Below are 18,304 nucleotides of genomic sequence, written 5' to 3'. Positions count from 1 at the left end.
TGTTGCTTTTTAACTAAATTATGTGGGCAAAGGTTTGGATTACCGGTACTTATTATTAGCTCTAATCAAAATCCTAAAGCCCGGCGCACACCTTTGCGATCATCGTGTCATCGTATCATCGCATGCGATGACACGATGAAAATCGCATCATCCCCGCATACATTTGCGATTTTTTATGAGGGCTTCGAGTTGGATTCAATCACGTGAATGGGCCGCCATTTAGAACATCACGATTGCTTCATCCTTAATTCTGATTAGCTACTAAAAAATTTCGTTCGGAACATCGATAGCGTAGCCCGCACACCTTTACGATTTTAATCACACGGAAAAATTGCATGCAAAAATATCAAACAAGTTTGATTTGTTGCGATGAAGCGATGATGCGATGAAATCGGCTCCGGATGCCACCGCATACCTTAACGATGATGCGATAAAACCATGCGATGAAGCGATCATACGATCAATCGCAAAGGTGTGCGCCGGGCTTAAGTTGCCCATGTTGTACTCCGGCCTACGGTAGACGGACAGCTGCTTTCGATCGCAACCGACATAAGCTCATCTGCAACGCGACGGAACTGAGCGCAGGGGTTCCAGCCAATAAGAGACCGCATATACATAGTACAAATTATGACCGCTAGTTAATGTAATTAGTCATAAACTTTCAAATTCAAGTAGTTCAAAACGTAAACCAAACCTTCAGCACCGCAGATGACTGGACCGAAGATTTAGAAACGAAATTGGTAGAATTATGGTGTGAGCGGCCATCTTTATAAGATGTCGCTTGCACATTCAAAACCGAATCAGAAAGATAACGATCTTAAAGAAATAGCTTTTCTAATAGAAATATATATATTCCGCAATAGTTCAAAATAATTCAAATTTATTTCAAAATGCATATCACGTGATCATTTGAGCTGTTGCGGTTGCCAGTAATCATAACCGACATAAGCAGGTAAACAACTGGCAGGATCTCGTATCCCGCTAGTCGGCCTCAGTTGCTGCGAATCGGAGCGCAGTCGACATAAGCTGGGCTGCGATCGCGGTTGCTCTCAGTTGCGTCGGTAGGAGTCGATAGGCGTCGCATTGCTTGTCGACAAGCAACGCTCGAGACAGTCATATGCCCCAGGCAAGTGCCTTTATACAAGCCCGCCTTCCCATGACAGAACCCCCTTTTCAAAATGACCAAATAATAACCCCGTTCCTCAAACTACCCCAGCCTCCAGAGAACAGAATTTTACTCCTTCGTAAAGGGCTATGGTCAGGTGATTTTCAATGGAGATACTTCATTGGGGGTGTTAACCAAATATCCGTGATCGACCTCCACCACTTGTCACCGGCACTGTTTTATAACCACCTCCATCTGGTGGGGACCATCATGGCCAGGGCTTAGCAGAAAAGCTATTTCCTTCGTACGAAAAACATTTGGTTCGAACGAAAAAATTATTTCGTTCCCACGAAAATATACTCAATTTCCAATGTTTCACCCCGGGGATCCGTATGGTTAACTTAGAGATGGTGAAATGCGCGCGGGACTTTATGAGGGATTCGAACCCCAGACCAAATGAAAAAAAATAGTAGACGTTGCTTAACAAATCAACAGGAGTCTCCACATTCAATTCAATTCATGCATTTATTCATTATTCTTACATTTTTCAACTTTTTTTCTGCATTTTTTACGATTATGGTAAATAAAAGCAATTGAAATACCATCATCGATCACGACTTTAAGCGCTGTAAATGAAGGTACTTCGTACCATTGTTTCGGCAACAGAAATGGTTGATGGTGTCTCATTTGCCGATCTCATTGCTGGAATATGTTTGAGGAAGTATGCCTCACTACCAAAGAAAGGGAAACCTCAGAAAGGTGTCGAATGGACTGTGATGGCTGCAATTGTGCTCGAAAATTCAATGATTGGTAAGACTCTGAATGGGTCCTGTAATGCAAAGACAAAATTTTATTATGACTACCGGTACTTTTCAGCTTTTATTTTATTGACTGTCAATCTCTTCTTGACTTTTTTTAGATGGGAAGAATGATTATAGAGTTTTAGCACTCGGTACCGGCACTAAATGTATAAGTCCATCTAAATTAAGTGGCAAAGGTTAGTTCATGATTGCCTTGAAAATTCAAACCAGATTCGCTTTGACTCAACATGCTTAAGTAGGTCTTATTTCCTATACGAAGTGGATATTTAACCGTACACGGCAAAGTATTTACTTCCGCTATTTTACCGTACATTTTTACATGAACTAATAAAAGTAACAATAAAATCATAATATTGGGTTTAGGGTTTCGATAGGGTTTGTGTCGAGAGGGTGAGAAGAGGGTCTAGAGGGTTCTGTTTTACCCCTAGGGATTGGATTAGGGTAAGGTGAGGTACTATAGATAGTTCAAACATTCGGTTGCTTTTCAGTGAGCTCGGTGGTCTAGAGGTATGACGCTGGGCTAGTAATTTACTGGCCCGAGTTCGAGTCTTGCTCTCTCTGCTCTATTTTCTCTAACTCTGTTCTCCACACTTTCCTTGAATTTTGTAAGTCGCGCACCTCTGTGCGCATGTGTGGCGTAAATCAGCGATGATGTACGGTAAATACTCAGCCGTATACGGTGAAATATCCACTGCCTTTCCTATTAAGAAATAACTTTTAATCTTTTTTAGGCGATGTCATCAATGATAGCCACGCTGAAGTGATTGCTAGAAAGGCATTTATTCGGTGCGTATAAAAGTTTCATATGACTTGATTTTATTGAAGAATATTTTGGATCTAGTTTGAAACTGTTGGCAAGATGTAGAACCCTGAAGCCCTGAAGATGTCTTTGCCTGGCTATTTTCACATTTTAAGACAATCCGATTATATAAGCTTACCATCATTGATTAGGTAACTAAGCAAATTTGTCTAGATTCATTTTCAATCAGTTGACTCTAGGGTCGAATCTTAACTCACAATTGCGGACTAGGTCCCGGACAAAATGGTTGCACTATATCGATAAACTATTCGCAACTTTTTTTCTGATTTCAGATATTTGTACGCAGAACTGAGAAAATCTATATCCGGTGGAGAAAGCATATTCGCATTGGAGCCTGATAGAAAACTTTATCAGCTGAAGTCAGGAATCCGCTTCCATTTCTTCTCTAGTCATACTCCTTGTAAGTGTAACATTGTAAAGCTGTTGAGCTTTATTTCATAGTGGCACAGAAAATTACCGAAGATATTGTCTGTGAGAAATAAAATGAACATCAGAAAATTTGATATTTTTTTTCAAATAAAACTTTCCGAAAATCTCTCAGGAAAATCACTAATAAATAGAAAATGAGTTGCGTGCGCAGAAAAATTAATGTATACCATTGAACACCCTGGGTTCAGTTTCACTGAAAGGTGTCCATCTATCAGAGTTGCCTACTGTCCCTGATTGTCAGACAGTCCCACTCTCCCTGTTAGTAGTTTTTGATGCTATAGAAAATCTATTGCTGTCCGTGAAGTAATTTTCAACTGTCCCTCTAAAGATTGGTCTAACTCTTCATTTTTTGCTCCCTGAAAACTTACTTTTTTGTCCCTTATGTGGTTATCAATACGTTGCTAGGTCTGGTCTGTAAATGTTTATTTGAGATGTAAATATCGCTTGTATATTTACACCGATCCTGATTGTCAACATTGTGACCTTGAGTTTGTTAAATAAAGTTAGAGTAAAGTAAGTATAGATGATATCGACATTTCGTTTTTACAGGTGGCGACGGGTCCATATTTCTGAAATCGCGAATGCATGAAATTGGAATCATAACTGCTGAAACGAAAGATGCGAGTGTAGACAGCGGTGTTCGCCACGTTCGAACGACTAGTTCCGATAACGGGTTATCGAAACGGAAACATTCAGATAGCAATATTGACAGTGCGGTTGTGACTAGCTCGAAAAAAACCCGTACAGAGCAGGCCATAGGACCGTCGAGTGACGATATACATCGTACCGGAGCAAAATGTGTACCCGGTATTCATTACGATGATTTCGGTAACGGGATAGATTATCATAAAACTGGATTATTGAGGACGAAGCCAGGCCGCGGAGAACGCACGACTTCGATGTCGTGTAGCGATAAATTAGCGAGGTGGAATATAGTCGGTGTCCAGGGGGCGCTTCTTACTCAATTTCTCGCCTCGCCTATATTCTTTACGTCAATGGTGATAGGCATGTAGGTACATCAATGAATTGCTGATTTCATTAGATGATGTTAATCATTTTTAAGATTCAGTATTTCCCTTTCAATTTCCATTGTGCAAGTTGTCATTTGAGTAAGTAATGAACGTAATGACTTTAAAGCGACTTTGACTGTAAAATTTAAGTTACAGCATTTTCGGTTGATTGGGGTCAAAATGTTGGCGGGAAGCCATGTTTTGGTTTTCTCACACTAGTGGTCTCTTTGCCATCATACTCACTAAAGTGATTGTTTCTGGTTTTACAGGTGCCCATTCGATAAAGAAGCTCTTATTCGAGCAATAGGTGGCAGATTCCTGACAAATGGTGTTCATCTCAACCTTCCTTCTGTTTATCAGTCATCACTAGAATTCCACGATGGACGTAATTGTACCGAATCATCGGGAAACAATTTGGTGCCTTCTAATTGTTGTAAGCCATATACGGTAAAACTTGTTTAAGTCAGCGACAATTCCTTGAATTTTTGAAACCAAATTATCAGTTGTAAGAAGCTCAATTGACGCACGAATGACTTAACTAAGTTACCTTCTTTATTGCGTTTCAACAACCTCTGCAGTCTGTATGTTGCAACAATTTAAGCGTTCCAGTGAATCTGTTTGATTTGACTGTTGAGTTTGAAAACAATCATTCAAGCTAAAACTCTAAATTTGTCATATACCGGTACCACATAATATGATTTAAATATCATTGATAATATCATTCAATATCATTTATAATTCAATATAATTTCATTATGAACTTGTTTTGTTGTCAATGTTGTAATGAAGACATGGAGATAAAATAACTTCTTACATTTTCCAAGTTAGCTTTGTTTAATTAAACGGCCCTGATGTAACTTGTGACTTTCATTTGAATTCTACACCGGTCTTGCGCAAGTTTTACTCAACTCAAATGATTAGTTGATTATCGATCGTATTCTCAATCCATCAACACTCATTCTCTTTGTGATTTTAGCTATTATTTGGTGTGACGTTGACGAAAAACCGTTGGAAGTTGCTGTCAATGGCAAAAAGTTAGGTGTTACTGCTAAAAACATCAACAAACCATCTTCTAGGTATATCTTATTGTCATGTGCCCGGTCGACTACGACAGTTGAACAGTGGAGGATGGTCTAATGCTGGTATCAATATGCCAAAGCTGGACCACCCCAACTAACAAAAGAATTATTTGAGGTGTCATTTTCCATTTCAGATGTAGTATATGCAAATACGAGATATTCAAGACATTCAGAATTTTGCTGAAACATTTTTTGGGTGATGATCAAAATGAGTTGGACAGGTGAATGCAGCAATGAACCCATTGATACAGTCAAAACCTAGATCCACATCAGCTTGATCTGGATTACCACTTAAACATAAGGGGCAGGCCCAGAGGGCGGGTTTTGGGGTGTTCAAAACCCCCTTTCAGTGTAACTCCCCTTTTAAAAATGGCAGGTGAAAATTCGGCCCAACAATTGATGTATGACAAAAGTCCACAGAACTGCTCAAAGTAGTAATATGCACTAAAATTGCATAGAAATGAACCAACATTTTTTATATGAGAGAACCCTCCTACCAATTTTCACCACTCGTCAAGACGCAATCCATGACTATGAAGTGCTCTTTTTGTATGAGGTTAATCCCTTTTTTCCAGCCTGGATCCATCCCGGAACATCATTGTATGTAAAATCTAGACCACACATCTCATAAACCAGATTTATTTGCATTGCTCCCAAGTGATCCGGATTTAAAGTGATGTTTTACTGTATTTTGAATTTTCCAACTGAATTGAGACTACATGTATTATAATATTCAATTTTTGCTGCTTTTTCGTTACAGATATTGCGGATTGAAAACTTATTACGATTTAAAGCAAGTGGTCTCGGACTACAGGAACAAGTGGGCTGATGTACAACAGATGTGCCAAATGAATTGGGTGAAAAATCCGAGTGAACTTGAACAATTTGAAATCAGTGAGGATGTGATATGAATATGTACAATAAAGAAGGCTTTTTTCTATGTGTAATGATTGACTTCTATCTGACAAAATCAACAGCGGTGAATATGTGACACATCACTCCAACTGTGGCGTGCGAGTAACGTATTCGCATGTTCAATATCAACGACATGTAAAAGGGGTGGCATTGAAAGCTTCGGGCAGACTAGGCGAGTTTCTTCGGCGAACCTTTCGATTGTGATATGATGAGAAAATTTGCGCGATTTTCCGTCGAGACCTACTGCCGTCTTGGGGACATCATTTATGAAAAAGTGAAAAAAACATTTCTGAATTCATATTGAGTTAATAACTCGATATGAAATCGGCAAAACTTTTTATTAATCGTAAATGATTTTTCGTCGAGCTGTAGAACAACAATTTTCATTTTTCGTAAATAGTGTCCCCCGGACGCTTCCTTGTAACTCTGTATACGAAGGATTCACCAATAAATGTGGCACCGAACCCCGTGTATTTACGCAGAAATCAAATCAGGGAATTCGCCCCTGCTTCGAGAGGAAAACATGGTTTCAAATTTCAAACGTTTGTCAAAATCTTTAATCGAGAACTGTAGAACTCGACCTTCATCCACATTTACACGTAGTTCGCACCCGCAATAAACAGAACACAATTCTACGAAATTTGATGAACTGTTCCAGTAAACGGACGAAGCTTATTTGGGATTCGCACAAAACCGTCGCATGGCGTACACGTTTTACGGTCTCCCTTGTGGATTTTTACAATTCATTACGAGATTAATACACCTCAGCGGGACACCATTTCACGCACAATAGGAACTCATCAAATGATGATGTAGATATATTTACGATGATTGATCGAAATGAATTTATTCCCCATGAACAATTCCGTTCATACCGGTTTTGCGCGGTTTGTAAATTTCGGGTTTTGATTATCACTGAAGTTATCCGAATGCGGCGATATCAATTCTAGATACTTATTTCATCAGTTCTGCATCAATTAAATCCAGAATAACAACGACACGCTTCCTGGAATTTTGCCGTTCCAGCTTGAAGTGTATAGGGATGGGTTAGGCTTATAGGGAGGGTCACACACCAAAATAGGGCACTTGATATCATTTAACCAAAAAAGCCCCTCGAAAGACGGGTTATAACCGCAAATACAACGCAACGCAACAGCACAACACAAAGAACAAGCTTATGAATTTAAACTTTTCTAAGAATCATTTTACTTTTCATTTTCTCATAAAATTCCAGGGCAACTTGAAATTTTAAAGGGACACCCTCAACTTGGATCTGCCCCTGCATCAGTTTCTTATTTTCATTGAACGATACATGAACTTAAATATCAGGAATTTAAAAAATATTATTATTCTTGTTTGTTTAGTTTTAGGCTTTCACGCTAATTATGGTGTTAATTCATCCTGAACGCTTTAACGTGAGGCATTTCGCTTTAATGAGAAATTAATCATTGATGAAATCTGAAAGTATTAAAACCTAATCGCGGGCTACGTTTAGTCCGTGATATAACCGCAGATAAGCACGTTCAAATATTGACACGATGATACACCCAGCAGAAAATGAAATTTCATCAGACCATCTGAGTATCTATCCTCATTCACCGAACCGGCAGACATCACGTAGCGCAGAATGGATCATTGAGAACGACCATATCAAATTGGAAGCATTAGTAAGTTGATATTGTTCAATTCAGGCCCGTTTTTTCCCCCAAAAATTGTTCAGCTGATACATTTGATTCATGTGTGTTTTCGTTTATTCTCTCAACGCTACTGTTTTTTTTTTAAATCTTAATGATAGGGACTCGCCATGTTATTTATTTGATTGGTAGATTTCATTTGATTTGTTTTGATTTGATGGTGCCCCTTACAAAGCAACCACACCTGCCGGGAGCGAAACAGGGGGTTTGATTTTGAAATCAGAAATCGAATTACAGATATAGCTGACGTGAGCGGCGGTCGAATTTATAGCATTCCGAATTCACAGAAGCGGAATACACGATTAGAAGTTGTGGTTCCGGTTAATTCAAACAATCTCCCAAACAGCCTGGACCGATTGGGGTTAATTGATAATTGTGTTGGCTGCCTAATTTAATACATCGATATTTTGAAAATTACTTCCGGAGCAAGGAAGTGACATGATGAGAAATAAACTTTTCGTGGCCACGAAAAGATTTTTTTCGTCCCCACGACAAAAAAAAAATCTTTTTTTAAATGCGTCACCTCCGGGGCTCCGTTTTAAGACGGATTTGAGTGTATTTTCGAATACCCTATAATTTCCAGTAGTGGTGCTATTATTATGATACCCAATATGATCCGCGGGCTCTAATCTCCCTACGCGGCGCGAATTTTTCACCACTGGGTCCGCGATTTGAGGTTGGGATTTGGATTTTGGAGAATGAACTGATTTCAATTCAGAGTTTACTCTAACTCAAATCTATGTAACGGGATTCAGATGACCACACGTCAGACTTGACTCGATTTCGGAGAAGATCTCAAACCCTCTATTTTTTTCACCGAGTTGACCGGATACCGATTTGAGAATCAGTGGAAAATGAAGGGTTTTTTAAGTTAGGTCTATCAGTATCCGTGTTTTCATCACAATGTTACAATGTTTTCGTTGTGTCCGTCTTGATTTTCAATCTAGTAACCTGCAGAAAGTTATGTTCATCTTGAAATTCGATCTCGTGATTTGCAGAAAAGTTAGCTGTTTCGTTTGTTTGGCATCGTTGGAATTGAATTCATCGCAATTTCATTTAATTGTTATCTGCAGTCCTTCTGAGGTTTTGTGGGAAATACACGTCGCAAAATTCTTATTTCTTTTTCAATTCCCTTCCTTTTCAAACGGCTATCAAATTTCTGATTTTCATTTTTTCCCTTCGTTCCCCCATCGTTTTCCTAGAAAAATCCATACTCCATATACGTAATTAAAAATGCCCTATAGGATACACAGTTTTTAAACGAGTCAGTTTAAAATTTTAAAATTGATTACCATTATGCAGGTTGTGTCCGAAGAATCAAGCGACCGTTCTTTTTTTTCAGATTGACACTCCGAAAAATATGAAATCAGCGAAGAAACGTAGTAGAATCGATAACACGGTTTTGCTGCCGATGCCAGAATATTCGTCTTGGTATGAAATTCTACGGGACGACAACATCGGCGAATACATGGCGCTCAAAACGAAAACCAGTTCCGACGAGTTTATCGATCTCGTGAACGGTTCTTTCGTCTACGAGAAAACCGAACTTTCGAACGATCTAGACTTTTCGAGGGCGTTATTTATTGCCGTAATTTTCGGTTCTAAATCTTGCATTCGCCAACTGATTGCCGATGGCGTCGACGTAAAATTGAAAGGTAAACTCGAACGTAATGTTTTGCACGTTTTAGTCGAAAATTCAGCAGCGGCTCCCGGCACGGAAGACACGTGCATCGAAATTTTTGAAATGATATTCGAAAACCTTAAAATCGAAGACAGAAGACAGTTAATGCTGGACGAAGATGCGAATGCGTTTCGACCGTTAGAATTGGCCATGCATCACGCTACGTACGGACTTACGATGGCGTATTTAAATACACCGGGTTTGCATTTGATTGCACAGAAAGATCACGGGCTGCAACGAGTCTCAACGTACGATTTCACCGAATACGAAAGTAACAATAATTGGAAAAGAGAAATTCGCAGTCCTCTAAGATTCATGCGTTACATCGGAGCTGATTATGTAGATGGTAAAGATAAATACGGAATGCATCGTAGCCCGGTCATTAAAAACTGGGTGCGTCACAAATTTCTGAAAAATCTGCCCTTTTTATCGATTTGGTTTCTGATACGTGTAGCGTATCTCGTCTGTGTAGCGGTTATCGATCCGTCTACGTTCCTCATGGTTTCTTCCAGTCGGCAGCCGACCTGCGACGGTGAGAGTGCAGTGAACGACACATTCGAGCAATCACTTTGCACCAATTTCAATACGAGCGGCAGAATGAGTGTTACATACGTATTGGCGACGTTCATGTTTATGTCGTACATTTTCATCGCCTTCGATCTGATTGAAGTAGTTTTTCGGGTCACAAACAAGGAGTACCGCCTGATGACCAGGCACCGGCGAGCACAAGGTCGTTTTTTGTCTTATACGCCTTTTTATCGCTATATACAACTTGTAATGAATTGTTTAATTGCCGTTATTGTCATCTACATGTTTAGATCAACGTTGACAAACAAAAGCCTTTTTCAAGTGCTTTTGCTTTTCAAGAGTTTGTATTTACCAATGGCTATCGTCAGTTTTATGTACATGATCGAGTTATTTCCGTACATCGGGCCGTTCGTTATCGTTTTGAGAAAGATGATCGAAGTTCTGCTTCAGTTCATGGTCATAAGCCTATTCATCAAGGTTGTGTTTTATCATTTCTTCTCCCAATCTCAAACAACGGTCGACTTCAGCGATGTTGCAACAGGAATTTTGAAAATGTTTTTTCTCGAGAACGGTAGCCTGAATTTCACGAGTGACCCGCCTTTGCACATCGGAGTCGCCTACGTCATATATTTTTACATGGCTTCACTTTTACTCATTAACTACTTGATTGCCGCTATGTCAGTAGAAGCTACCGCGAATACATGCGAAATGAGAAATTTCGTTCAGAATCTACGCCGATTGGACGTCGCTATTCTGATCGAAGAGAGGTTCACGAGGTGGTTTTGGAAGTTGAGATGCCTGCGACGATTTGCGCGCAAAAGATGCATCATCCATTCACTGAGTACCGTTCACGGGGATTAGAATTCTGTGAATGAAAACCTTTAATTATTGCACAGCACGCACTTTGTGCTCTAGCGTATCGTATATCACAAGGGTGGATTTAGAGGGAGTTAAGGGGGTTCGCCCCACCTAAATTTGAAGGTCCCCAAAAAGAAATCCTTAAGTGCATTTTTTTCATTTAAGGCGAATATAATAACAAACAACTGGTATTTCTCATGCAAATGATGAAATCTCACCAAATTCTTCCCAGAATTTCAAAACATTTATATTGTCGAGTACCCCCCTCACGGTCGTTGCTTGGATCGTCATTACAGTTACATTTCATATATGGTCCCTTTTTACTTCCCTGGAACCCAGCCCTATGAATATCATAGCTCCATCCCAGAATTATTGAACAGTGTATATATTTTAGTCCAACGTCATACAGGTTGCAGCCTACATTGCGGCTCAAGTTTCAAGAAAATTATGCGGTTTAATTAAAATTGAGTCAATTCATGTTTTCTATGCCGGCAACATTTGAGACTTACACCGTTTAAAGCTTAAACCTTTTCACCAGGTGTAGGGCACATACTTTTTATCAATTTGTATTGTGTTTTTAAGCTAGTGGTATGCCCGGAATGAGGACCTGAACCCGCGTAAAGCGAGCATTAGGTAAGGGGTAGCAGATTGATGTCCTCATATATACACGTATCTATGTTACGTAATATCTGTATGGTCGATTTCTTCATCATATCATGGACTCTAAAAAACGAAGAGTCCATGATTATATCGAGACACGTAGAACGATACAGAACGCCCAGAAATAAGAATGAGTTCACGTACTGCAGATTACATCGAATAGTGATCATTATTTGATTAACGAATTACACATGACGTATCATACGTAGGTAAATGTATGCAATTGACGAAACAATTAAAAGCCCAGATTTTTAAAAGGAATCGAAGTTTCATAATTTTCAAAGTCCATATCTGTTAGCTTGATGAAATCGTCAATAAATTTACAATGTTTCTTGTGAATCTTCCAGTCTTCCTTTTGGCAATCCTTGTTGCAATACTTTGCACGTCTGCACTTTGCACATTTGTAGAGCGGAGTCGTAGCGTCCTCTTTTTCTGAACAATGCCAACAGGTTTTCGTCTTCTTCAAAGGATTGATGGCAGATATTTCCAGCAGATTTTGCAGTCCCGTTTTGACGACGTGGACGAACTGAATGTTTTCCAAACGCAAACCGACGGTCATATCCATGAAATAGTGTCGCTGCGCGTATCGAACGCAAAGAGTGTGGCCATTCCTCAAATCCTTGACGTTAAAGTAGATCATCTGAGTTGGCGGGTCGGGGTGGAAGAAAACCTTTACTACGTCTCCATTGATATCGCGCACTTGTACTTGATTACGAAACATGGGCCCCGGAATGTGGGATATTTCATCATTCACTATTTCTCCGATATAGCACCAATGACGGCGAATTGCATAGCACGCAGGACTTGACTCGCGAAAAAAGAACAAATCTATATCATCCTCGTTGCAAAGATCAGCAAACGCAGGGAAATATCTACTTCTCAAAGGATCTTTTTCAAAAAATGATTTTACCTCCTCGGCTTCCTCTTGTTCAGTAGCCTGAGGACGAAAGCGAAACCCACCAAACATCATTGATTGTTCACAAGCTTAGCCGTATGTCTACTGAAAAAAACAAACAAACAAAACGGATCTACATTGAGTCGGATCTTTTAGGACCAAGAAAAGTCCCCCGACTCACAAAAAGTCGAATTTCCAGCCTTTTCCAGAAAACTACAAGTTTGAGAATTAATTTCTGCAAACGGAAAAATAAAATCCAATCTTAAATAAATTGCCCATGGGCAAAGTGTGGTTTACCTTGAAAGCTAGAGGTTGTTTGGAGTAAGCGCATTGCTTGAAAAATCTTATTAATTCGTGACTTCAAAGTTCTAGAAGTTTATATTGTATTTTATCTTTCTTACAGTATTATTTTGTAGTCAAATAAGACCAAAGATAAACATTTGTTTATGGTCTACCTCCAAAATTTCGTAGGGTACAGGCAGGCGCGGCAGGGTAACTATTTATATTTTCAAAAAAATATTTTTCACGATATGAAAAAATATTCAAATAAAATTTATATGATGTCACATATCAGAGGGTGGCTGAATATTGAGTCTTGGGAACGAAACCTCTCCCAATGTATGGCCGCAGAAGCTAAAACACCGGGGCGTAGTATCAGATCGTTTTAAATCCGGGAATTTAGCACTACAATATTCAGACCTTGACCTATACCTATAGTTTGCTGCTTAGTATTTTCGTGCAATTTTCAAGCAATAAATGACTCCTGATGCAAATTGCTTTCTGAAATTTACTGCATGCATTAAGATGTAGTTTCAAGGCAATAAGATGAAATCCTGAAGAATGATGCACCTTTTTTGCTAAGATATCTGGTTCTTCGTCTTGTAAATAAATTGGAACCATCAATATTCATCCGATATAAGCGGTAATCAGACTTTCGCCGATCCGCCTTACGCAATGTTTACTGTATATTCAAAGAACCCCTGTATTACGAAAAAAGAACATAAACATAGTAAAGAATACCTAATACGAACCTATTCAATAACCGTTGTGAATGTTAGCTTTTATAGACGATTACTACGTAGAAGTGGAGTAAGTATACATAGAATCCCAGGCTGCTGTTACCGCGTACCGTACTAGGGGAATTCACATCGATTTACTCGTAGTATTATGGAAGCCCTGAGACGATATCTTAAGAGTTCCCAATTTGTTTAAATGGCAAAAAGTCTGCAATACCGAAATATCAAACTTTAAGACACGCTGTCGCATGAAAGATCTCAGAGTCTCAAGTCGAGATGACTAAATGGCTAGGTGAATGGTGGCACGTTAAGTGGTTCTGCGGCAAGCAAGGAGGTGAATGTAAGATGCCGTCTCAGGGCTTCCATACTTTAGAAATCTGCGGGGAATCTAGTACGCCGTTTCACAATTTTATAAGTTGATTACGCAATAATTTGCGAACACAAATTGCACATCACATAACACGATTAATTTATAGGGGTTCTTTGGTAATAAGTAGATAATACACGGTTTATAATGTTTGGAAAATTGTAGAACAAAGCTTGGTTGCCCGCTAGTCTAGTACCTAGCCGTCGTTCCGCAAACAACGGAACCGGTAACAACGACTGGTATTCAGACTAGGTTGCCCGCTTACCACGTACCTTAGGCCTACTTGGGGAAACCATATACGCTGGTGCCACAGCCATTACAGTGACCTCCCACTGTATCTGCGCAGGTAACATCAAGTTTTTATCGGTTCCGAGATAAGAAGTAAACAAATACACGCGGTCGTCTGATGACAACAAGTACATTGCACTTAATATGTTTCAGACAAATTTAAACGACTACAATGGAATTTCGTTAGTTATAACGAACTCGAAACATCGATTCATCGGATATAGAAAATAATTTCGCCCCTAGTAAGAAAATCTAACACTTTTGATACTGGATATACGTAACGATCTAATGCAAGTATTTCAGACTAATTTGACGGCTCTTATACTTTGACCGAATGCCATTTCAAATGCTTTATCTTGTCGAATGTACGTGTATGCACGTATGTATGTAAATTGATATTAGATTATATAGTATGATAATTTAAGTTTTAGTAATTACGACTTTGATGACGAGTTTAACTACATGAAAATTATTGTTTTAAATCTATATTCGTGTCTTAGATAACACACGTCGTATGTGAACATCGAGTATGTATATCAATAATATCAACATTATACGTAAAAAGAAATACTTCAGTTCCACTTAATGATTAATAAGAATAAGCTCCAATTTAAAATGGCCACGTGTTAATAAACGGAATGCTGTCCTCGTATTGATCGAACTTCAAGTCGGTGAGCTTAATAAAGTCGGCAATAAATTTACAATGCTTCTTGTGATTCGGCCAATCTTTCGTCTGACAGCTTTTATCGCAGTATTTAGCATACTTGCACCGGGAACACTTGAAAAGCTTCTTCTCCAAATTTGACTCGCTTTTCGAACATTGCCAACAGTTATGCTGTTTTTTCAATGGGTTGATTTCGGAGATTTCGAAGAGATTTTTCAGGTCGGTTCTTATAGCAAGGACGTTTTTAAGATGTTCGACCCGGACTCCAACGGAGCCGTCCATAAACTGATGACGTTCCGCGTACCTGATACATATCGTGTGACCATTCTTTAAAGCTGTAAAATCGAAGAACATGCTCTGAAAGGGATCGTGATAAAAACTGATATTGAATTCTTCATCTCCGCTGACATCTCGAACAAAAATCCTGTTTCGGTTGAAAAAGCCGGGTAATTGTGAGCAAGTATCATTCACTATTTCACCCATAAAACACCAATGTCGACCACGAACGTAATGGCCCGAGCCTGGGATATCTTCTTTATAAAATGTTGTATCTATTTCATCTTCGCCACACAGTTCTCGAAAGGCAGGAAAATTTGTCCTACTTCTCAGAGGGTTTGTCTCGGCTAGCTCATCCGATTCTTTGTCGGCTCGATTAAGCCGTGCTTGGAGGAAACGAAGGTAGTCATCCATATCTCACCTAAAAATATTATAAAATACATGTTTTTAACTTTATTACTTCACTTTCAAAGTATAGATAAATAGCATCCTGTATTATTTTGCCCTAGGCATTTTATTCTGTTTTTGATCAAGAAGAACACGAAACAATCGGCAGAAATAACCTTATCAAAACAATAGCATTGTTATATATCAATCTAAGCTTATTTGCCAAAGCGTCTTCTTTGACTCAAGTAGAATGAAGGAAAGAGACTTTAAATTTCATAGATTGGAGTCAGATTCATTAATTCTATTTCAGGTATATGTATTGTATTGACAATGTTATTGCACCTGGCATACCAAGCTGCCAACCTCTGATAAGTGATATCAGTAACAAGTCTAATTTTCTCAGTAACATTCATTGAGATATGATAGAAAATATTCAAATCAATCAGTAATCAAAGGCAAATCCTCAGTAATATTTTTCATATTTCATTATACTTAAAAAGATCAAATATGTGTTTCTCGGGACAAGAAATGTAACAAAATGTATACTGCAAATCAGGAATAGTTGACAGCTTTGACATGGTAGACAAAATCTATAACAAAGCAACACAAGGTGACATACCTTTTTGAAAGGTCAATTCTTACTCTCAGGGGTCGTAAACCTAGACAGCAACTGGATAAAACCAGTATGACAATGATCAATTCGTATATTGTGTAGCAATGCACAGCGCTGTAATATACCGAGAACTGAAAATTTCCCCAGTATCTATTCGTGGTAGTATATATACATTAAGGCTGCGTGATGGTAAATTTCTAAGGACGAAATTAGGGTAGAAATTAAAAGAATGCGGACGGATCTATGCCTTTGCGTGGTAAAAAGGCGCAGGAGCGGATTAAGATCGTAGTAAAGGTATTATTGTACGTACGTACTACGATCGAGATATCTGGGTACTTTTTAATCCACCACGAATTGTTTTCCACCCGCTTCCTTAGGGTAACAGGTAAAAATCCCCCCGGCAAAATTCCCCCGGTAAATATCCCCCCGATAAAAATCCCCCATAGGTAAAAATCCCCCCTGGTAAAAATCCCCCCAAATTTGATTTCACAGCAATTATCAACAAAATACTTCAATATTCTTATGTTGAATAACTTAAAGGCCTATTAGCTTTCAACAAGAAAATTAATTTTAGAAAATTATTTGACGCCTGGGAAAAAAATGTAGAATTTCTGGGCTAAGCTAATGTGGAATTGCAAATTTGAAATCGAAGTTTTAAGAAATTTGGGGAATGATGAGATTTGGCGATTGGGTAGATGATACAGGTCTTCGACTCTAGTAGTGGTTTAAATTTTTTTATTGAAAATTCTCAATAATTGATCGCGAACTTGCGACCGACTTCATTTACTTATGCCTCTAAGCTGGTCTGCAACTTCATTGCCTCCATGGATGAAGAAAGAGCTCTTCTGATGTCTGCTTCATTATGACTTCGAGCATATCGTGTGGCCTAGCCAGCCGGCCCGGTCCGCGGGCCCGGGCCACGCGTTTGGCTGTCACTCGATTTCCTAGAGTCTTGAGTCTGGGTGGGTTGAAGTAGACATTGTCATTTAAAATAACATGCTTATGTTGTTCTGTATGAATTACCCGTGTGTCATGTATGTTGTATTGATTTATTTTAAAATTTGTATTTATTGAATTTGGGAATTTTATCCCGGAATTTCAATGTAATAAGGATCAATAAAGAATTGAATTGAATTGTCACCTAATACACATGCCATCAGAGGACACGGAGCCGTATATGACAGCTATGCTATTATAAATTGCTAATCTCACGAAACTTGCATACTCCTAATATCAAACATATTTTCACAAACGATTGAATATTGAAATTATATGTTTACACATTTTCATATTAACCGCTTGTAGCCGCTGATGAAATTTACGCCAGCCCTACACACATCGTAGATAGCTTCGTCATTCCACCGGCATGCCCACGTCAGGGTCTGACTTTTATATCAGACTTCCGCATCGTGTATACATCCGCCATTTAACCGAATAATCCGATTTACTTATCATTTCTATTTATGCCTGCCGCTTCTGATATAATCATACATCCTTTACTATTACAATACGTCTTCTAATGATATTCAATGCAATATAACATTTCGACGTTCAAATATAGGTCATTATATAATCACAGGAAGCCATTCTACATCTATGTCAATAATATTTTGCCAGATAGCTTGTTTGTGTACACATAAACCTGTGACGTTTTGCACATCGATTTACGGCTGTCGTTTGTAAAATGACGCTGAATGGTTAGCATTGTTTAGGTTTCATGATGGTAACGTTTTATAAGGCGTCAAAAAATTTCAGATTTTCCGTGATGTTTTTCACAATATTCGGCTTGGATAATCGATGACTTTGACCAGGCTACGTGCATAAAAATGACATTATTCTGCATGAAAATGATATCGTATTTCTGAAAATTTCTATGTAGAAATCTAGTTTAAAAGTAATAGCAAATATCTGTGTACCTATCTATGTATTATCTAAGTATTATTGTAAAAAGTATTATCGGTTTTCATTTAGGTTTTTACTTAAATTTGATAGAAAACTGAAAATGGGGGATTTTTACCGGGGGGATTATTACCTGGGGGGGGGGGGGGGTTACCGTGTGGAATTTATACCGGGGGGATATTTACCGGGGGGATTTCTACCTACATTCCATCCATAGATATACTAGCGCCTCCATTTCTTTCTGCAAAATCGTCCTTTCATGTGGTACTATAGTCGGAAGTGACCCCCCGGATAAGCCA

General features: G+C 38.8%; 1 protein-coding gene across 2 annotated transcripts; it reads left to right on the top strand.

Annotated features, from left to right (window-relative positions):
- Positions 1-1,633: 1,633 nt before the first annotated feature.
- LOC141901894 (tRNA-specific adenosine deaminase 1-like) lies at positions 1,634-6,190 on the top strand. 2 transcript variants are annotated; one of them, XM_074789457.1, is made up of 9 exons: positions 1,634-1,915; positions 2,025-2,102; positions 2,658-2,712; positions 3,019-3,146; positions 3,725-4,184; positions 4,455-4,618; positions 5,162-5,261; positions 5,399-5,485; positions 6,025-6,190. In XM_074789457.1, the coding sequence occupies exons 1-9, from the start codon at positions 1,738-1,740 to the stop codon at positions 6,173-6,175; spliced, it is 1,401 nt and encodes a 466-aa protein (XP_074645558.1). In that variant the 5' UTR covers positions 1,634-1,737; the 3' UTR covers positions 6,176-6,190. The 2 variants fall into 2 exon arrangements, with proteins under 2 accessions (XP_074645558.1, XP_074645559.1); XM_074789458.1 differs by lacking the exons at positions 1,634-1,915; positions 2,025-2,102 and adding an exon at positions 2,565-2,584.
- Positions 6,191-18,304: the final 12,114 nt, after the last annotated feature.

This window comes from Tubulanus polymorphus, chromosome 3 (assembly GCF_964204645.1).
Source record: "Tubulanus polymorphus chromosome 3, tnTubPoly1.2, whole genome shotgun sequence".
NCBI classification, from domain to species: domain Eukaryota; kingdom Metazoa; phylum Nemertea; class Palaeonemertea; order Tubulaniformes; family Tubulanidae; genus Tubulanus; species Tubulanus polymorphus.
This window is presented reverse-complemented; position numbering and strand designations above follow the sequence as displayed.

What these genes read in the sequence shown, in the direction of transcription:
- LOC141901894 (XM_074789457.1), top strand. Translation starts at nt 1,738, where the DNA reads ATGAAGGTACTTCGTACCATTGTTTCGGCAACAGAAATGGTTGATGGT. An exon ending in TTTGGTGCCTTCTAATTGTT is followed by an intron (nt 4,619 to 5,161) that starts GTAAGCCATATA and finishes TTGTGATTTTAG; the next exon opens with CTATTATTTGGTGTGACGTT. An exon ending in GATCAAAATGAGTTGGACAG is followed by an intron (nt 5,486 to 6,024) that starts GTGAATGCAGCA and finishes TTTTCGTTACAG; the next exon opens with ATATTGCGGATTGAAAACTT.